Source organism: Leguminivora glycinivorella, chromosome 15 (assembly GCF_023078275.1).
Source record: "Leguminivora glycinivorella isolate SPB_JAAS2020 chromosome 15, LegGlyc_1.1, whole genome shotgun sequence".
In the NCBI taxonomy this organism is placed as follows: Eukaryota; Metazoa; Arthropoda; class Insecta; order Lepidoptera; family Tortricidae; genus Leguminivora; species Leguminivora glycinivorella.
The window spans coordinates 6,054,023-6,075,487 of NC_062985.1; the positions used below are offsets into that span (position 1 = coordinate 6,054,023).

At 39.8% G+C, this 21,465-nt stretch overlaps 2 protein-coding genes across 10 annotated transcripts in view; one reads left to right on the forward strand and one right to left on the reverse strand.

Moving 5' to 3' along the window:
* The window catches only part of LOC125234269 (tubulin polyglutamylase TTLL13-like), a 37,828-nt gene extending 35,259 nt beyond the window's left edge, over positions 1 to 2,569 (reverse strand). For 2 of the 7 annotated variants that reach the window (XR_007177961.1, XM_048140484.1), the window contains exons 1-4: positions 2,323 to 2,569; positions 2,144 to 2,246; positions 1,206 to 1,380; positions 292 to 492 (exon numbers count right to left, since the gene is read on the reverse strand). Coding sequence is in view for 4 of the 7 variants with exons in the window: in XM_048140484.1 (XP_047996441.1) it covers positions 292 to 492; positions 1,206 to 1,380; positions 2,144 to 2,246; positions 2,323 to 2,328 (485 nt within the window). In the remaining 3 variants the exon portion in view is untranslated. The remainder of the gene's footprint in view (positions 1 to 291; positions 493 to 1,205; positions 1,381 to 2,143; positions 2,247 to 2,322) is intronic. The other 5 variants (XR_007177959.1, XR_007177960.1, XM_048140481.1 and 2 more) reach the window with 5 other exon arrangements.
* Positions 2,570 to 2,817: 248 nt separating this feature from the next.
* The window catches only part of LOC125234270 (ubiquilin-1), a 32,255-nt gene continuing 13,607 nt past the window's right edge, over positions 2,818 to 21,465 (forward strand). For 2 of the 3 annotated variants that reach the window (XM_048140485.1, XM_048140486.1), the window contains exons 1-9: positions 2,818 to 3,024; positions 3,149 to 3,335; positions 3,448 to 3,545; positions 4,207 to 4,350; positions 10,795 to 10,933; positions 11,672 to 11,779; positions 11,934 to 12,088; positions 12,251 to 12,847; positions 13,259 to 13,372. In XM_048140485.1, the coding sequence (XP_047996442.1) occupies positions 2,818 to 3,024; positions 3,149 to 3,335; positions 3,448 to 3,545; positions 4,207 to 4,350; positions 10,795 to 10,933; positions 11,672 to 11,779; positions 11,934 to 12,088; positions 12,251 to 12,847; positions 13,259 to 13,372 (1,749 nt within the window). Of the gene's footprint in view, positions 3,025 to 3,148; positions 3,336 to 3,447; positions 3,546 to 4,206; positions 4,351 to 10,794; positions 10,934 to 11,671; positions 11,780 to 11,933; positions 12,200 to 12,250; positions 12,848 to 13,258; positions 13,373 to 21,465 lie in introns of all 3 variants that reach the window. The other variant, XM_048140487.1, reaches the window with a different exon arrangement.

Consider the following 21,465-nt stretch of genomic DNA (forward strand, 5'->3'; position numbering starts at 1 on the left):
TTTCCTTCTTTTTATTAAGACACTGCACCTACTTAATCTTTCTGGTTTAGCCCATTGGTTGACTGGTAGAAAATGCCTTGAGGCATTAAGTCCGCCATTTGTACCTTATTTTGTTGTGCAATAAAGATTAAATAAATAAAGGTGGACTGACTTTGTAAGAGATGACGTGAAACGAAAGCAAGTGAAGTGAATGACGATAGAGAGGTATGGAAGAGGAAGACATGCTGCGCCGACCCCAAATGACTGCCATAAGGGGAGTCGAATGATGCTGCTGATGATGATGGTTCGTACCGACAAATCTCTAGCATGCCCGGAAAGTGGTTGATACGCTGGAACCGCTTCATCTCCTTGGCCCGCTCGACAGAGACGCTCATGTCAGTCCAGTAGAAGTTCCACGCGTCTTCTTCGGACACCTCTCGCATGCCGAAGGCGCTGGACACTCGTCGGATGGACTCATACCGGCAGTTTGTGAGGCATATCGATATCTGGGATCTGTGTAAGTATAGAAAACACTGACCACTTTTGTATATTTTTAATAAAAGTATGTATAGTATTTTTTTTATAAAACAGGAGTTCACTTGATCAGTGATGATACTGATTTAATAATCTGCTGAATAAGCACCTAGAGGCTATTGAAAATTTTATTTAATATTTATGTTTTCAAGCCTCTTTTATAAAAACCTTGGACATGGTCCTACGAACCTGATATTTTACGATATTCAAGATTATCGACATGGCCATCGTAGATATGACGGAATTGAATACTATTCTTGCATTTGTATGTAAAATCACTAACAATAATTCAATTTGATGGCCGCATTTATTGTCGATAACCGGGGATTCCGGGGAATCCCTGAAAATGTTTACAATAGTTACAGACGGGTGTACCGGATCGCGACCTTGGTGCTGTCTGATGCCTGTTGATCTTCGATCCAGTAGAAGATTGTTCCAAACGTCCGCTCTCACGTTCGCAGCTTTAGGTGATAGAGATAGGCTGACCGGTCCAACGTCACGGTCCGGTTCGCCCGTCTGTTAGCACTATAAGCTCTCTTCGTAAATAGCCCGCTCCAAACTATGCGCCCGAATCACGGCGCGACGCCACCAATGCGAATGTGGAACTTTCTGCGTATCGAATCCACACTCGCGTTCGCGGTGTCGCGCCGTGATTCGCGCGCATAGTCTGGAGCGGGCTAATGTGGTACTACCTCTTTCGCTTCTTTTTCTTGCGGGTAGGTTCGGAAGTGACAATAGGCGCGGCGCGTGACGTCGGTTGCGACGTGTCATCCTCGCCACTAAGTTTGCTATTGTAGTTACGCATCAGCGACACTATAGACTCGTCGTAGTCTCGATCATCCTTTGCCATCGTCTCCCCTTTTTCTTCTGTAATCATATTGCTTCTAAATTGTAAGATGGTTTGCGTGTTGAGTTCAGTGCTGCGTAAATGATCACGGTCTACTAGACTACTATATGATAGGTAGTCAAATAGTGGGACGCGTACTATTGTGATACTGATATTAGGCCTGCTGCTTTTTAGGTACCAGCCAAAACGTTTTCCATAAAATTTAATGTAATATGAAACACATCCACTGTCTTTAAAACGGGTTAGTAAATAGGTATTCGAGTACCTAAGTGATTTGCAATTTTTGCGAATAATTGACTAAGGTACCTACGTATGTACATATTCATATTTAAAGTAACACAGAGATCGAACGCGATTTATTTACATTATTTTACCTTTTTTTCTAACGTTTCGGCCAGGTTGCACTGGTCGTGGTCGCGGAAGACTGACATCCCATCAAAGTGTCACTGAAGATGTAAATAACACAAAACTACCCGATATTAATTTATAAATATAGGTAAATGTTCGGGGTTGACAAATACATTTAATGTACCCGCTTTTAGTTATTATTATTAATGATTACATCGCGTCCGACCCATCTATGTCTATATGTGACTTTAAATATGTGTAGGTACAAAGCGCGAGAACTTATAAGTGGTATAAGGTACGTATTATTTCGTAGATCATCTTTCGCTTCTTGGAGCGCTTAAGGCAATTTATAATTTAAGTTTTATGCTACATACAGTGCAGTCAAAGGTTTCTTTGATTATGCTGTTTTTTGCTAAGGTTTGTAATATAACCTACCTCGTGATTTATCATTTTTTCGCTTGAGAACTGGGCTGGCGTTCTTAGACGTCTGTTCGGATGGCTGATCCTCATCGCGTAACAAAGTATCTTCCAACTCCAACTTAAGCAAGTCAAAATAAGCAGAAATTAAAAGGAAAGTTAAATCCTAATACCTACCAAAACACAAACAAACTTACCTCCATTTAGGGTTCGAGTTGTATAAATGGAGAACCTAAAAAAGTGAGCTTGACATTATCTGGCTTGCAATAAATGTGTCAATGCCAAGTTTCGGGACTTATGGCTAAATATTATCTTAACAACGGAATCCTAAAACATAAAAAAATGTTCTGTACACAATCACTAAATGGTAAATCGCATATTTTTATAAGTAATTCAATCCTACGTGTTATTTACTAATATCATTAAAATTTTGCAAAAGACATATTGGAAACTGTTTTGTTTTTGTTTCGTGCCAGTTGTCATGTCAAACAAACTAAACCGTCACAATTTATATCATTTCCGCTTTTCTCAACATCCGGAAAATTGCAAAAGCCTTTCTACACTTACTGTTTTTACTTATATTTCAAAAACCGATACTAGAATTCCACTGCGTCACATCTCTAAAGTGTGTGATTTTTAGTGGCAACACTAGAATTCCATAGACAAATACATCTGTCATAGACAAGAAATTTATGAGCCGTCAAGTCAAGTCAACGAGAGTCGTCAAATTCTATAGTGCTTGTACATATTTTCAGTTTTCCGCCAAAGTCCAGAGTCATCTATCTATATTTGCCAAAATGGCAGAAGGCCAGGATGATCCTAAAAAAATTACTATTACAGTGAAAACCCCAAAAGAAAAACAACAAGTGGACATCGAAGAAGATGCCGACATTAGAAAAGTAAGTACGCCACCATCGGAAACCTTACTCATGGCGTAATAACACAGATATTGCATACGCAATCAGTGACGACATTTATTTAATCATTAGGCAACGGGAGTGTAAATTGTGGTGATGATTTCAGTTGAAGGAAGTGCTCGGCCCCCGGTTCGGATCGGAGCCGGAGCAGCTATGTCTTATCTTCGCCGGAAAGATCATGAACGATGCCGACACGCTGAAGCAGCACAACATCAAGGACGGGCTGACAGTCCACCTCGTGATCAAGACGCCGCCGCGGCCGGAGCCGGAGGGCGGCCCGCGCCGACCCCCAGGTAACCAACAACTGACGTGTATACGCTATACCTACCTATTCAATATATGCTATGTCACCTTGTCATGTTTTCAATTATTGTGTTTACCACTATCAAATTTGTATGATTTCAGCTGATATTGGAGCTACTCCATTTGGATTGAACTCATTAGGAGGTTTAGCAGGCCTTGAGAGCCTAGGTCTTGGACAGAGCACTTTCATGGATTTGCAGGTAAAGTTTTTACTTGTATTAGTACTAGTGAGATACAATATTTAAGAAAATATACATTTAATACGGTCAATTTGTCTACATATTCCTAAAAAGTTTAATAGGCATTCCAAGATGTTAATGAGAATAAAATTACAAAATCAGGTTTCTTATTAATTACTATAAAATTTAAACTGTGAAACATCAAAAAATTCAGTACATTGCACAACAGTCATTATTTTAGAATTAATTGCATTGTTTAATTTTATAAATAATTTTATGGTATAAGAAATAATACTATTGCCTCACCTGGTTGCCTTCCTGACTGCAAATAGAAGTAGAATCTTTTATGCTTATATTTTTGTTTAAGTGAAGAGCCAAAGTCCAACTACTTCAAAACTATAATGTTTCTCCTAATTTACTATCTGTATTATAAGATGGAATTTAGCTCATTGCAAGCATGTAAACTAAATAAATAATAAAAAAAGCAACTTACATCAGCATTTATTTAATATTTTTGTTGATTGAACCACCCTGGGTAGTGCAATATTTGTCAAAATTATAGACACAGTTGGGTTCTTAAGTTATTATTATGAGTATTCACATACAAGGGAACACACTTAGAAGGCCTATACCCAAAATACTTACATCTAAATAGTGTGCTAATATGAATGTTTATTTTCAGGCCCGCATGCAACAAGAGCTCCTGTCCAACCCCGACATGCTGCGCCAGGTGCTGGACAACCCGCTAGTGCAGCAGATGATGAATGATCCGGAGAACATGCGCACACTCATCACGTCCAACCCGCAGATGCAAGACCTTATGGCTGTAAGTTTGACCTCTCAAACAAATTCAGATACATTACTATTTTCTTAATATAATCATGTCCATATCCCAGATAGAGACCATTTCCCGGGTGTCCTTAAAACCAACGCCAAAACGAAAAAGGGTGATGTTGTTAGCATTAGCTGTCTATCACATGAAGCTAATTTGACCTTAATGAAAATGTCATTGTTTTCTAGATATTGGCACTTTTTATTTTTTTTTCTTTATGTTATATCAATTAAACGAACAAACTCTAAATTGCCCCTGACTGCTAGAGGTATGATCATGTCTAATGCACTTCCATGAATAATATTCCATTTTGTACTGGTCTCAGCAATTTGTTTTCGTGTATGTTATTACATGTTTAATTAATGCCAAATGCCATGAAGAAAAAAACTAAAAGTTGACTCTCTTCCACAGAAAATTAATTTTCTGACCTTAAAGTTGGTTTGTGCGTTTTTATCATGGTCTCATTTAGAGTCTTAACTGGGCTTTACTGTAGACTTATTTAACTTATTACAGTAAAGCAATAATAGTTTGTTTAAAGGAAAAAAAAAACTGAATATGGAAAGGGAATTACCTCATTATAAGGTACAATCCCCAATCATATTATGCAAGTTTAAAAACATTTTCCTGGGTGCATGGGAGACAAATAGTAATAATGAATGTTTTGTTGTTTGATTTATTTTATATCTTGTCACTGTGACAATTACATGAGAGCCCCTGAGGCCCTGACGTGACTAATTCATATTCATTGGCCATGAATGCCATGATCGATGAAATGATTTACTCAGATAAAAATATGCCAATGTTTGGCGGTACAGTCAGCCAGTAAAGTGGTTTACCACTTTTCGACCTTATGTGTTTCAAATAGAGTTGAAAAGTGGTAAACCACTTTCTTGGCTGACTGTACCATATTTAAAAAAAACTTACTATTTATAGTTTATGTATACAAATTTCCGCCATACTTATAGCTATGTAGGAAGCCAGAAGTATGGTATTGTTTTATGTATCCATACTTCCATACTAATATTATAAATGGGAAAGTGTGTGTGTCTGTTTGTTTGTCTGTCTTTCACGGCAAAACGGAGCGACGAATCGACGTGATTTTTTAAGTGGAGATAGTTGAAGGGATGGAAAGTGACATAGGCTACTTTTTGTCTCTTTCTAACCCCCCACTTCCCTAAACTAGGGGGTGGAAGTTTGTATGGAACATTCCGTAATTTTCGAATTTAACGCGAGCGAAGCCGCGGGCAAAAGCTAGTTTGCAATAAATTTAATCCACCAAACGATGTTTTACTTCAATGAAGAAAATTATGGAGTAATTTAGACAATCATAATATAACTACTAATGCAAATAACTGAAATAACTATGTTAATTCCTTTATTTATCTTCCTTCTTAAGTTAGGTTTTGTACAATATGAGTATAAAAGTAAAATAAAAATAACACTTACAAAACAATATAAAACATATAAACACATTATAAAAAACCTAACCTGCCAGCAGCGGGCAGGGCCCAAGCTGCCGGTGGTTAGGGCTGCAGAGAGAGAACCGTCGGACTATCCGCGCCGTGTCCAAGATCACCGCCTTCTGCATTGGCCCTTGATCCATCCACCTAGCGAGAGTCTCTTAAGATGGTGGTCGAGACTCTTTATGAGACCGTTCGCTGAAACGACTATCGGAACTATTATTATTATTATGAGCCTATTGTGTCCCACTGCTGGGCAAAGGCCTCCCCCCTCTTTTTCCATTCCTCTCGGTTTTGTGCGACAACTGACCAGTCAAATAACTATGACCCAGACAAATAATACCATCACTAACTTTTATCAAAGACCTTGATAAGTGTCTTGCTATAAAGTGTTTCTACAATAGTCAATATTTTCGAAATTATTATCGAGGAATTATTCGAGGTATTCCCGATGAACTACAGTATGGGGTTCTTCAAAAAAGGAGTGTACAAGTTTCTAATGGGTCGGCAACGCGCACGTGACACCCCTTGAGTTGCGGGCGTCCATAGGTTACGGTGACCGCTTTCCATCAGGCGGGCCGTATACCTGTTTGCCACCGACGTGGTATAAAAAAAAAAATACTCCACTTCCAATTCAACCTTTCTATGTTTAAAACTTCCCAAGTTATTTTAATGCGTTGTCTATATTGCTATACATTGCGCGCATAACGTGATCTTGGCATGATTTGTGTGATAGACACGCAATCTTAGATAAACTTACGCGAACACCCACCTCACATCGGTCAGGGCGCACCTTAAAATATACAGGGTTGGGCGGATTAACTGTCCTATTGTAATACATGTCGTTATCTATTTCAATATAACAGATTTCTATTCCCTGTGTATCATTTTAAATCCACAATTTAATGCCCTTTACGGATTCTAAAAGACACTTCTATTACAGTCTGTTTAATTATTTTTTATAACAAAATTGAAAAGTATTTACAGTTGGAAGTTATGACAGCGAACATTGCGGATTGTGCGAGATATTCAACTAACTGAAAAAAGTTAATATCCAATATTGCTTTGATATTGCATACCAAAAATCGTTTATAGAAGTATTTTTCTTCTGAAATCAAGTAAAGATTTTGTAGGAATTGGATGGTTTGTGTCAGTAAAGTAGCTACAAATAACTATGGGCGAATCATACAAAATTGTGCTTAAAATTATAAAATATTCAATAACATAATATAATTGAAGAGGGGACAACATTTTGCATACTGCAAAATAACTATGAACTAAGGGACCTAAACATAAAGGATAATTTATGTATGTACGCTGTTTCTTTTAAAAATGTGAGGCCACCATGGCCATTTTGCAAAGAAAATGCATTTCAATTTCAGGAGTTCAACAAATGTCAGACTGATGTTGAGTATGGTGTTATATTAAGGGATAGAAACGAAGATATTTTAGCCATAAATTTATTCAAAAGAGAAACTCAGTCAGACCACATCTTCATGAGGAAAAGTGCCATTTTCGTCGAAATTTTTAGGCTGATATTTTATCTTGAAACGTACGCTACGCATCTTTAGGTAACTGATAACTATTAATATTTACATATAAAAATAAATGCAAAGTTTTATTGAGATGGCAAAAGGCTAAAACTGGTATTTATTTTGGGGTCGAGTAGTCAAGTATTGCATGACTTAGCAGATGAGGTCATGCGTGCCGGGTCAAACTCCTTCTACAGCAAAATGCCTAAAATTATGCAAGTTAAAGAAAAGCAAATAAAATATATTACATAACACTTTAAAACTTAAGATGTTATGGATATAAATCATAGCACTACTTTTCACATTATCGTGTTTTTTAAAATTTTATACCACTTTTTAACTAGGACAGTTATTCTGCCCAACCCTGTACATGTTGCATGTAAAAAAGAACATTACAAGTTACAACAATGTGACACTGCGACAATCACCTTATTGACATTGTACTCTGCACTCTTATCTAGGTTGTGAATGTACTTGTTTAATTGAATGTCAACTTCATTATTCATATTTCTTCACAATAATGTTGAGAATGAAGAATCCGTGTAACCGATTTATTATGCAAATCGCAGCTTGTTAACTGAGGAATATTTGTTGCTTGGATTGTTTATAAATTTCGTCTTTTGATAATAATAATTGTGTCGCTTAATTTCAAACTTCGGTAAATTCATTCTGCTTTTAGGTTGAATATATAAAAAATGTAATATGATCTGAAAGATAATGCACCTTATAGCAGAATGGATTCAGCCAAGTTAGAAGTTAAGCGACACAATTGATATTGATTGATAGTTTGAGCGTTTATGAACCAATATTTAGAATACCTCCATTAACATGATTAGGTACAACTGGTACAAGTCAGAGGTGTGCGCCGATGGCTAAATCGTCGGCGGCGGCGTCTGGGTCAAAAATGGCCGGCGGCGTCGGCGTAATCGGCGTGATCGGCGTCATAATTAAAAACAAGTAAAATAAAATAAAAAACGGTTCCTTTATAATCTGCGTTACAAAGTACATAAATCAACTTTTTATCATGGGTCCTGTGAGGCAATTTCATGTTCCAATGATGTTTTTGACTCGAAATTTGTCACTAATTTCATATGAACTCGCATAGTGATGCTTTACAGAAGTTAGTTTGTTGGGTTAATGACGTTTGTGTTAATTTTATTTACCCTTTCGGGCTACAGAGCGCTGTTTGGTATATTATGGCTTGTTTGAAAGACATGTGCGACGCGCCGGCGCGCCGCTGCCGCCAGGCATTTTTGCCAAGCCGCCGCCTCCCGTCATTAAACGGCGTGACCTTGGTGGTTACTAAACTGCTCAAACTTAGTATTTGGATACATTTTTGGACTTTTTATGCAATATTTTTTACAACTCCCCAATAAAGTTAACTATGAATAAAATATTTGTTATTGAGCAGTAAGAAAGATGAGGGACTTTGATATGAAGTTTTTAATGGCATGCAAAAAACAGCATGAGGGGAGATCGGTGTACGTCTTTGCTCTGGCATACGGCTTGACACATTTGGTTAAGCGCTTACGAGAATACCAGAGCCAAGGTCTTTTCCTGTTGGATCTTCTATCTATCTGGATGACTACCATGTAATCCATTCAAGATTTCAGGGCTCCTCGAAAAATACCCGCTGTGTGTAGAACTATTAGGCAAGGCTTCGAGGTGTCCTTTTATCTCGTTTTTTGGTCTTCGCCGGCCTGGCTGCGATAGTACGGTAACCATTCAGTTGCTACTTTGGCCTGCCGATGCGGGTATTATATAATACATGGGAAATCAATCAAACGACACAAAAAACAAAACCGACTTTCTGTGTAACTTATCTGCATCAAACTCAAATTTATATGAAGAGAGCTCCGGACCTCCGTTTCCAGTGCCATAGTTCTCTTTTTTTCTCGACACTCATAAATTGACCGAGCACGATAGAATCCCTATGGTTGTGCTGAAGGTGTGTGCTCTTTCGATACCAAGGCCTCTTTATCAGCTTCCTAAGGCCTTCATAAAGAAAGAGTACCTTGCAGATTCAAGGACATTTAGAAATAAATCCTTCAATGGAAGCCAACATTAATAAAAAAGATTTTTTGCCATCAACGGTTAATTATGAGAGTAATCAGTGTTGTTTACTATCATGTGTTCATTTACATGTGTCATTTAACTTAACTTACAGTTTATAAATAAAAGTATACGTAGTACACCTATATTGATCAAATTTTCAAGAAATATTTTTATGTAAGAAACATGAAATTCAAGGTCACGACAAATTTACGCCGAAAACACGCTGCCGCCGCCGATTTTTGGAAAACGCCGCTGCCGATCATTTTGTAATCGGCGCACACGTCCTCATTTTAAATAACACAGAAAAACAAAACAAAAATTGGGAATTAAACTCCGCTCAATTCTCACGCCGATTTCACGTCGGTGAAATGATCGGCGGCGTCGGCGTGGCAAAAATGACCGGCGGCGTACGCCACGCCGGTCGGCGCACACCTCTAGTACAAGTACATAGTAGTAGTAGGGCTAGGTAATTCATTCAACAAAGCGGTAATAAGCCCTCCATTCGTCTTGATAGTTAATTAACATTAGCTTTTCTATTTGAATCTGTAATCGCCCAGAGGCCTATTAAAACTCTCCTGTTCTAATCTAATTCGAATCTCTGATGACTAAGCAGCTAGAGTATAATGAAAATGTTGATAGGACTACAGTGTCAATTAGATTCGGCAATTTACAGTAACTTTAATATGCATTATGTTTGTATAATTTTCGTTACCTAACTTTGCTCTCTTGGCATTGATAATACGCGCCTTGTGCGTATGTATATGTAATTATGTATGTACGTATGTAGTCGCCCGCCATAAATTGTCAGCCTTTTTGGGATTCTAGCCAAATTATTAGCTAGTGCAATTATTATAACCTAACCACAAAATTAAAATTTTGAAAAAACCCCCGACCGCGACATATTTAGTGGACCGACTTTCATGAAACATGGCTAAGAACACTCCCGACTAACTCAGCTTTCAGACAAAAAAAACTAAATCAAAATCGGTTCATCCGTTCGGGAGCTACTATGCCACAGACAGACACACACACAGACAGACAGACATACAGACAGACAGACACGTCAAACTTATAACACCCCTTCGTTTTTGCGTCGGGGTTTAAAAATCACCCCATTTAATTCGAGACCTAAATGGCTCAACGGTCACTGTGTGATTGTACTTCACATAAAACTTGAGCGGACAACTTTCCGTAGCCAGGTTCTAAATTGATAATGATGTGATCCTTTTTATCCCTCACTAGAGACAGGGCTCTTCGAAGAATCTTCCACTTTTCACGATCCTGGGCGACTACTTCCAAATCCTTCCAGCCTTGTCCACTTGCGCCATCCTCCTTCTCCACGCACGCTGATTGTAAATTATTAGTAGTAAATGGGTGTGATTTTTGTGCAGAGGAACCCGGAGATCAGCCACATGCTGAACAACCCTGAGCTGCTGCGGCAGACTATGGAGCTGGCGCGCAACCCCGCCATGCTACAAGAGCTCATGCGTTCGCACGACCGTGCCCTCTCCAACCTCGAGAGCATCCCGGGTACGTATTCTCTCGTTTAAGTAGGTTTTTCATATTTCCAGATATACAGGATGATTTTTTTAGCAGCCAAAACATGCATAGTGAGTTTTGAGGTCATAATTTCATAATGAATATCGATTGACATACCTAATGCCGCTCCGTTAGCATTGGTCCCGTAATAAAAGTTGTTGATGTTACAGTATATTCTCTATTGCAAATGCGATATTAGGTCGATAAAGAAATTCAACCTTTGATCACTGACGTGTTTTTACAAAGTGCAAGTGTGACCGTTAACGCAACGTAATAACGACCACGTATGTGCGTCAGTAGTTAATTCTCGTAAATCAATAAAATTATGTAGTTGTAGTAAGATACTTTATTGTACAAAAAAATATTAAGAGGATGAATCGAAGTTTTGTTCAGAGACAAAAACGACCTGGCAAAGCATGGTCGCGCGATAAATGATATAACGTCAGGACGTCCTTCTCGCACTATTTGTAGCATGGAGGCCAGCCATGTCATATGCATTTTGTGTGTGCAAACGCCATCGATCGTCCCTTCTAATTGCCTCTCTGTCGCTAAAATATGCAAGAGGCAAATATGTTGTAAACGTCATGATCTTAACTAAGCCTAGTTTATGTTTTTTTTCTTGCTTTTCTATAACAATAGTCTGGTGAAAAGGATAAAAATTCTAGTTTTGAATCGTCATATTGAAAAAGTCCTCACAGTATTTTTTTGAAACTTAATGTGCATTTTTAGGTGGTTACAACGCGTTGCAACGGATGTACCGCGACATACAAGAACCCATGCTGAATGCTGCCAGCAGTATGGCTGGAAATCCCTTCTCGGGGCTAGTCGATAATTCGGGTAAGCAATTTATACTAAAACATATATTTATCTGCTTATAAATATTTAGTTGTGCAATTATAAGGTATTGTTGATGTGTACAAGGTCGCAGTCTTTCCAGGGATTTTTAACTAACTAATTTTACAGAACACAACTACAATAATCTTCGTTTCAGACGGCACAAATCCACAACAAGGCGCCGAGAACCGTCAGCCTCTCCCTAATCCTTGGCAGCGCGGCGGCGGCGGCGGCACCGGCGGCGCCGGCGCGGGCGCGGGCTCCGGCCCCGGCCTCATCAACACGCCCGGCATGCAGTCCCTGCTGCAGCAGATGTCCGAGAACCCGCGCCTCGTGCAGTCCATGCTGTCCGCGCCCTACACCAACAGCATGCTGCAGGCGCTCGCCGCCGACCCCGACATGGCCAGCCGGCTCATCAACCAGGTCAGTGACCCCGCCGTACAACACGCCGGCATGCAGTCCCTGCTGCAGCAGATGTCCGAGAACCCGCGCCTCGTGCAGTCCATGCTGTCCGCGCCCTACACCAACAGCATGCTGCAGGCGCTCGCCGCCGACCCCGACATGGCCAGCCGGCTCATCAACCAGGTCAGTGACCCCGCCGTACAACACGCCGGCATGCAGTCCCTGCTGCAGCAGATGTCCGAGAACCCGCGCCTCGTGCAGTCCATGCTGTCCGCGCCCTACACCAACAGCATGCTGCAGGCGCTCGCCGCCGACCCCGACATGGCCAGCCGGCTCATCAACCAGGTCAGTGACCCCGCCGTACAACACGCCGGCATGCAGTCCCTGCTGCAGCAGATGTCCGAGAACCCGCGCCTCGTGCAGTCCATGCTGTCCGCGCCCTACACCAACAGCATGCTGCAGGCGCTCGCCGCCGACCCCGACATGGCCAGCCGGCTCATCAACCAGGTCAGTGACCCCGCCGTACAACACGCCGGCATGCAGTCCCTGCTGCAGCAGATGTCCGAGAACCCGCGCCTCGTGCAGTCCATGCTGTCCGCGCCCTACACCAACAGCATGCTGCAGGCGCTCGCCGCCGACCCCGACATGGCCAGCCGGCTCATCAACCAGGTCAGTGACCCCGCCGTACAACACGCCGGCATGCAGTCCCTGCTGCAGCAGATGTCCGAGAACCCGCGCCTCGTGCAGTCCATGCTGTCCGCGCCCTACACCAACAGCATTACAGCATGCTGCAGGCGCTCGCCGCCGACCCCGACATGGCCAGCCGGCTCATCAACCATGTCAGTGACTCCTTCAAACATCAAACCAAAACTACTAAATTATTTTGTAATCTTTCTGTGTGGACCCCACACGGTAGAGTAGCATCGTGACGCAATTATCTTGTACGGCAAATACGCGTACCTCGGCCGATTGCAGCAAGCTCAACCGAGGATAACGCACGCAGAACAGAGACCTGCTCTGTATGTAGACCCTAATCTGTCAGTCTCAAGGTTTTATTTAAAACGTGCTTTTTCTTTCTAGAACCCCATGTTCGCGAACAACCCCCAACTACAAGAGCAGATGCGAACTATGATGCCCCAGATGCTCGCCCAGCTACAGAACCCCGAGATGCAGCAGATGATGTCTAATCCACAGGTACATACACTACTTTACAATAACGATGATTTTTCCGACACAGATTTTTTATTTGACCAAACAAGTATTTTTTATAGTCGTAAAATTTTTCAAACTGCAAAAGCTATGGGGTCAGATTGGTTCACCTTTAAATTTTTTTAAATGTATGTTTTATTAATTTTATTTGATTTCATCGTACGGCATGCACAAAACAAAAACAGGCAGGTAAATTAATGTCAGAGAATAAAATAAAAGCGGGCGCAGCGGCAGAAAGTGCCGAAATTTTGAAACGTAATAAATACAAAAGTCTTGGCAAAGAATACCTTTTTGTACCCTTTGGTGTAGAAACTCTAGGTCCATGGGGCCCCAGCGCGAACAAGCTGTTCACAGAAATCGCGAAGCGTCTGGTTGAGGTAACTGGTGACCGAAGAGCTGGCGACTTCCTCGCTCAACGTATCAGCATTGCGATACAGCGAGGAAATGTCGCCAGTATCCTTGGTACAATGCCTCAAGGGCCTATTTTAGACATTAGCTAGCTTTTAAGTTTAGTCTTAGTTTCTTATACAATGTGTTTCCGGTATCACTCAAAACCTCAGACACCCCAACTGATTTTTATTTTTTTAAACTCTTCTAGAGTATTCATCTTTTAATCTGATGGTTACTTTTTTTTAAATTGAATTTTTAATTTTCTGTACAGCTTATTACGGGTCGTTAAGGTGATAATCAAATTACACGAAATGCACTTAAATGAATTTAATGAACAACTTGTAATCCTAGAATACAATTAGTATATATAAGAAAGTATATTGAAATTTGTCTAATCTAAACTAAACTAATAGGTATCTTATACTAAGTCTTGTTAGGCGCCAGGAGGGATTTGTTGCAGTAAGTATCTGGAACCCTGCCTATCCAGTTGCCACCGGCTAGCGACGTAATTCGTTTCTGGGTTAGTTATTTATTCAATGATAAGATGCCACAAATTGTAACCCGGAACTCGAAGGGCGTTTCCAGAGGCTAAAACAATTACACTAAATAAATTCGACTGTTTAATACCTAATGCTTAATTGCAGGTTTTATTTTTACACTTATAACTAAACTTACCCCTTCGCCGTATTTAACAATCACAAAAATGTCTATAACTGTATTGTGTTTTACATTTCACTTTACTAGAAATTGCATGTCATCTACACAAATCCAATTTCATTTACATTTTGGTGGGTAAACTTATTGATGTGACCACCGTCTTTACAACGGTGTGAACACGTCCACAAGATGAGCAGTAATGGCCTTCGAGCTGTTGTAGTTAAATATTTAAACGAGTCCTCACTACATATCAACTATTACTCTAAAAATATAAATGGAAAAAGATATTCGGGAGCTGGGGTTTGAACGGCCGACCTCTTGCGTCCGAGTCTCGTCACCGTACCGCTGGTCCAGCGAGCCATTAAGCGAGTCGCCGAAAAACGCAGTGTCTATCGACCGATAACACTATCTATGCACGTCATGCGAGAATCTACCTTATGTCTATGTATTAAAGCACAACAACATTGCGAACCGAATAAATGTATCATTATATATGCCCCTTCCCTCATTAAAAAAAAAAAAAAAAAAAACACAGGTTTTTTTTTTTTACGTTTTCAAATCTTTGGCATGCCACACTCCAATGTCTTTGCCAAATGCATTATTAAGACGAAACACGTTGTCGGACAACTTTGCAGTGATAACTGCCTTTTCAAATTTAGGAGCTAGTTTCGAGCGCTTTTTTTGAGCGCAGGACAGAAATTTTGTCCTTCGTAGCACCACATCTCCAACATTAAATTCACTAGGCCTCCTATTTTTGTTGTAATACACTGTACTGTTTTCATGTGCCTTTTTTATTCGTTTCCGCACCTCAGCAAATACTTTACGCCTGTATTCTAGTTCATTTATATAACTCGTTACATCTAAACTTTGCGGACTATTGTCTGTATTTGATTCATTCCCAAAGTCAACCATGCATGGGTTTGGAACTGACGTTTCGCGACCATAGAAAAGGTAAGAAGGTGTATATGTTGTAGTTTCATGTCTGGCCGTCCTAATTGCATTGCCGAACTCTTGTAAATGTACATCCCATTCATTGTGTTTGTTTGACTTAGTATATGATGCTATCATAGTTCCTATTACCCTATTCACGCGTTCTGTAGGGTTCGCTTGGGCGTGATAGCTTGGCGTATACCAAATTTTCGAATTGTATTTATTTGCCAGGTTTCTAAAAAGGTGAGAAACAAATTGCTTGCCATTATCACAGATTAGCGCCTGGGGTGCTCCAAATAGTAGAAATTGATTCTCTAGGATCTCACAAATTTTTTCTACTTTACCGGTTCTCAAGGGAAAAAGAAGTGTAAATTTACTGAAGCAGCAAGTGATAACCAATAGCATCGTATTACATTTCTTACTTTTTGGGAATGGTCCCATCAGGTCCAACGACACTATTTGCCAAGGTCCTGTAGCATCTCTATGCTGACCCATCAAACCAAATGGTACCTGTTGTGAGACTTTATATCTTGCACAGGTGTCACAATTCTTTACATATGTTTTAACGTCTTGCAACATATTGGGCCAGAAATATTTTTGTTTAATTTTAAAGTATGTTTTACGAACTCCTAGGTGACCGGCTGTAGGCCTATCGTGACATTCCTTGAATACCTCTTTCCGTAAAACTTCCGGTACTACTAGTTTCCACGCACTTAACTTTGGGTACAATTTCAAACTCATTTTCTTATACAACTGTCCCTTAGCAACCTTCCAATCTGATTCCTCTTTGTTGTTAGTGACTTCATTCATCTTATCTCTATACCATTGATCTTTATGATGGTCCATTATTTCTATGTTATTTATTTGAGAAATAGCTTCCGATCTAGATAATGCATCTGGAACTGTGTGACTTTTACCTGGCTTGTGAATGATGTCGAAACTAAACTGTTGTAGTTTCATAGCCCATCGTGCTAGTCTACCATGAGGGTCCTTCATTTTGTGTAACCACTGTAGTGCACTATGATCCGTTATGACCGTGAAATGTGTGCCGTCGATATATGGCCTGAACTTGTCGATTGCATAAACCACACTTAGTAACTCTCTCTCAGACGTAGAATAGCGACATTCTTGGTCCGTAAGTTTCCTGCTCAAATATGCCACTGGTTGCTCTACATCCCCCTCTCTTTGACACAAAACAGCACCGACCCCCGTGTTTGAGGCGTCACACTGTATGATAAATGGCTTAGAATAGTCTGGGCATGTCATTACCGGCGTTGTCGTAAGCAAGGTTTTCAACTTGACGAATGCTGCCTCGGCCTCTTCATTCCACTCTAGCAGCTTTTTCTTATTGCCTTTTGTCAAGTCATGCAGGGGTGCTGCTATTGTTGAAAAGTCTTGTACGAAGCGTCTGTACCAACTCGCTAGCCCAATAAATCGTTTAAGATCTCTAAAAGTCTTTGGCCTCTGGAAGTTCAATATCGCCGACACCTTGTCCGGATCCGTCCTCAACCCATCTCTATCTATAACATAGCCTAAAAATTTTAAACTAGAGCGAGCAAATTTACATTTCTCCACATTAATTGTTAATTTGGCCCGTTCTAGTGTGTTCATTACTTTCCTCAATAAGGCCAAATATTCGTCAAAATCTGCAGAACAAACCACTATGTCATCAAGGTAAGACCAAACTTTATCCTCATTAGAACAAAAAAGAATATCCATTAATCGTTGTTGAGTTTGAGAAGCGTTAACTAAGCCAAATGGCATTACTTTGAATTGATATAAGCCTCTGCCAGCTATCGCAAATGCAGTTTTCTCTTTACTTTCTTCTGACAATGGTATTTGCCAGAAGGCTGACTTCAAATCTATCGTGCTTAGATACTTCGCATTTCGAAGGCTATCTAGAATATTAGTCACTCGTGGCAGTGGATACGTATCCCTCTTTGTTACCTTATTTAATTGCCTACTATCTAAGCACAATCTGTTGTCTCCGTTGGGTTTTTTCACAATTAATACCGGTGAACACCACGCACTGACTGATGGCTCAACTACATCCTTCGATAGCATATCATTCAACTCTAACTCAATTTCTTTTTTTATTACCGGAGAGAAGTTATACTGTTTCTGGTGGATTGGCACATCCCCTGTATCTATAGTATGGCTTAAAATATCCGTTCTCCCAAGTTTACCTGACCCGATTGTCCTTTTCATCTCCTCTATTATATCCAACAATTGTGCCTGCTGATGTGCTTCCAAGTGTCCTCTTGAAATCACTGCTGTATCTCTCAAGGTCAAAGAGTCTATCGCCGTTTGATCTAACTTTAGCTCACTCCTAAACTTAATTGCAATTCCAAATTGAAGGAAGAAATCTCTGCCTAATATCAAGTTGTGTTTCAAACTTGGCATTACTAAAATTGGGATGACTTTGTACTGGTTATCAAACTTGCAGGGAACGTGGAATATTTCGGTGATTTCATGATTATCTCCACCTGCTGTGGAAGCTTGTACACTGTTAGTTTTAATGGACCTCAATCCTAGAGAGTTCAAAATTTCTGCATAGGTCTCGTTAACCACTGTACGAGTTGCTCCGCAATCTAGCATGCCAATCAACTGCACCTGCAAAATGTCCACATAAACATAAGTCCTGTTATCATTTTCCTTATTAACAACTACCAGACACAGTTCCACATCCCCCTGCGAGAAGAATTTCCTTACCACCGACAACCATTCCTGCCACTCTGCATCTTTACTTTGGGGTAAGTTTACTGGGCAGGTTTTGAAACTTCCCCTGATGCGTTTCCCTTTGTGCATTTGCAATCTTTTGAAGTAATACCAAACCGCCCACATCGGTAACAAAACAATCTTTGTCTTGGTATAGTGCAATCTCTGAACAAATGGCCTGCCTCACGGCAGTTCCAGCACCGGCTTGTGGACACTGGTTGCACCTTTATTTTTGTCATTTGAGTCAGTTCACTGACTTCTGTAGCTACCGAGGTAGTTTGTGGTATTTTATAAGCTAAGTCTGGCTCAAGCAAATTTTTAGGTGTCTGCGGTTCCTTAAAATTATCACAATGTATCTTAGTTCGCTCTATTACTCGCAACACGTTAAATAAGTCCATAAGTGACGAAAATTCATCCCTGCATACAGCTCTCTGATAGTAGGGTTGAATGTTACGCAGTATTATCATAATCTTCTCTTTCTCGGTGATCTTTGTTGGCAGTCTATTAAACATATTCTGCATAATGGAAATATAAATAACTACCGATTCCTCCCTACCCTGAGTTCTAGCTTTAATTTCCGTGAGTAACTCCTCTTGATAAAACGGTGGTTGGAATGTACGCTTGAGGAGAATCACTAATTCCTCCCAACAAGTGGCGTATTCCTTGTTGGCCCTATACCATATCAACGCGTCTCCTTCAAAGAAATCTATGGCACACCTCCATAGATCCTCATCAGACGCATTTCTTGCGTCCTTCAATTCACTGACCCGTTCAATAAAAGCATTAACACTCGCGTTATTGCTCCCTGAAAACTTTATTCCCCACTTTGCGATCGGCACAAGCTTACGTGTGGAAAAGTCTTCATCCAGAGAAGATGTCCGTAAGAGTCTATCTCTAGTACCCCCTACTTTCCCTAATTGACCTCCCCTCGCGTCTACAGTTTTGCTAAGTATCTGATTTTCTTCCGCTTGTTTAATTGTGCCTGACTCCTTTAGCCTAGACGTACCTTCTCTATCGCTATCCAACTTTACTATGATCTGCTGGCCTAAGTTGCCTAATGTCTCCTGTAACACTTTCTTATCTTCTTCAGTTAAGTCTTCATCCTCTGACATATCATCCTGTTCCTCCAACTTAGCTACGAGGGAGTAAGCGTTTTGCGTTAACTCTGCCTTACGTGCATTTTCAGCTTCCGTACCAGACGATACGAGACTTAACCTGTTGATGACATGATACAATCTTGATATTAACCTTTTGAATAAGTTCCGGTCTGGCTTTCCCACCAGCTCCGCTATATAATTGCTCAATAGTGTTAATTTGGACGCACATGTCTGAAGTTCCACGCTTGACTTATCACTGACCCCTAATACCGGTTTATTGCCTGTCCCGGAGGCCCCCGAAATATCACTTAACATTAGTTCTTTTAAAAGCTTCTTCAACACTGGAACTGAACTTTTCATTGTAACACCACGGCACGCAAGTTCGAATTCCAGCTCATCTTTTAACAAAAAATTTGGATCCATGTTCACTAAAAATAACTTTTAAATTTTTATTACCTATATATAAAATAATCTAATACTAAGTACTATGCCTAAAACAATATATCCCCACAATTTTTTTTTTGTTTTAAAGATATTTGTAAAAGTAAATGCAGTTATATACAACTGAAATATTTAACAAAAATCACACCTTAAAAATAAGAATACAAACAAAACCACCTTAACCCGTTTCTTGTTTTATCGTTGGGCGCTATTTATTACGGGTCGTTAAGGTGATAATCAAATTACACGAAATGCACTTAAATGAATTTAATGAACAACTTGTAATCCTAGAATACAATTAGTATATATAAGAAAGTATATTGAAATTTGTCTAATCTAAACTAAACTAATAGGTATCTTATACTAAGTCTTGTTAGGCGCCAGGAGGGATTTGTTGCAGTAAGTATCTGGAACCCTGCCTATCCAGTTGCCACCGGCTAGCGACGTAATTCGTTTCTGGGTTAGTTATTTATTCAATGATAAGATGCCACAAATTGTAACCCGGAACTCGAAGGGCGTTTCCAGAGGCTAAAACAATTACACTAAATAAATTCGACTGTTTAATACCTAATGCTTAATTGCAGGTTTTATTTTTACACTTATAACTAAACTTACCCCTTCGCCGTATTTAACAATCACAAAAATGTCTATAACTGTATTGTGTTTTACATTTCACTTTACTAGAAATTGCATGTCATCTACACAAATCCAATTTCATTTACATTTTGGTGGGTAAACTTATTGATGTGACCACCGTCTTTACAACGGTGTGAACACGTCCACAAGATGAGCAGTAATGGCCTTCGAGCTGTTGTAGTTAAATATTTAAACGAGTCCTCACTACATATCAACTATTACTCTAAAAATATAAATGGAAAAAGATATTCGGGAGCTGGGGTTTGAACGGCCGACCTCTTGCGTCCGAGTCTCGTCACCGTACCGCTGGTCCAGCGAGCCATTAAGCGAGTCGCCGAAAAACGCAGTGTCTATCGACCGATAACACTATCTATGCACGTCATGCGAGAATCTACCTTATGTCTATGTATTAAAGCACAACAACATTGCGAACCGAATAAATGTATCATTATAAGCTCTACTTGACTTTTAGCTCTACACTCAATAAAATAATTGCTAACTACCATCATAAACCATAAGACTATTTATTTGTGTATGTTACTGCAACGACATAAGGTTTACCAATAGACAGCTAAGATGTCATTGTAAAACACTTTAAAGCTTTATCACAGTAAACTTCAAATTGGACAGGTAATCGCAGTAAGCAAAATTTAAACCCAATATTCAAAATGACAAGGTTGTAATTAGGTACGAGTTCAATTTGTTATGACTTATGATAAACATTAAGATTAAACTGACAAACAACGTCAAACTAGTAGCGGAAAAAATAATCGTCCAAGTAACCAGTCAGTATTAATACCCCTAAACAGAGATGGGCAAAATGTAATCGACTAACGATTAACGATTAAAATTACAAGATTTAATTGCGACTGACGATTGAAAACCACGAATGATCAATCTTAGTTGTATAGAGCGCGACTAATTTAGTTGCAACTAAATTAGTTGCCGATTGATTTCGGACAACTAAATTTTGTAATCGACTAATTAGTTAGACTTATTTCTCGCAACTAATGTTGACAGACTGATTAGGACATCTTAACGAATGTTTAAACATATCATCATGTATTACCTACTTAAGATATTTTAACCATTTCTAAGGAGTTAGATCGGTGTTCTAACTATTATTTTGCTACTACAGTCACTTTGAAATTGGATTAAATTTCTCTTATCTAAGGGTAAATAAAAAATGGGTACTTTGTTTGTGCATTA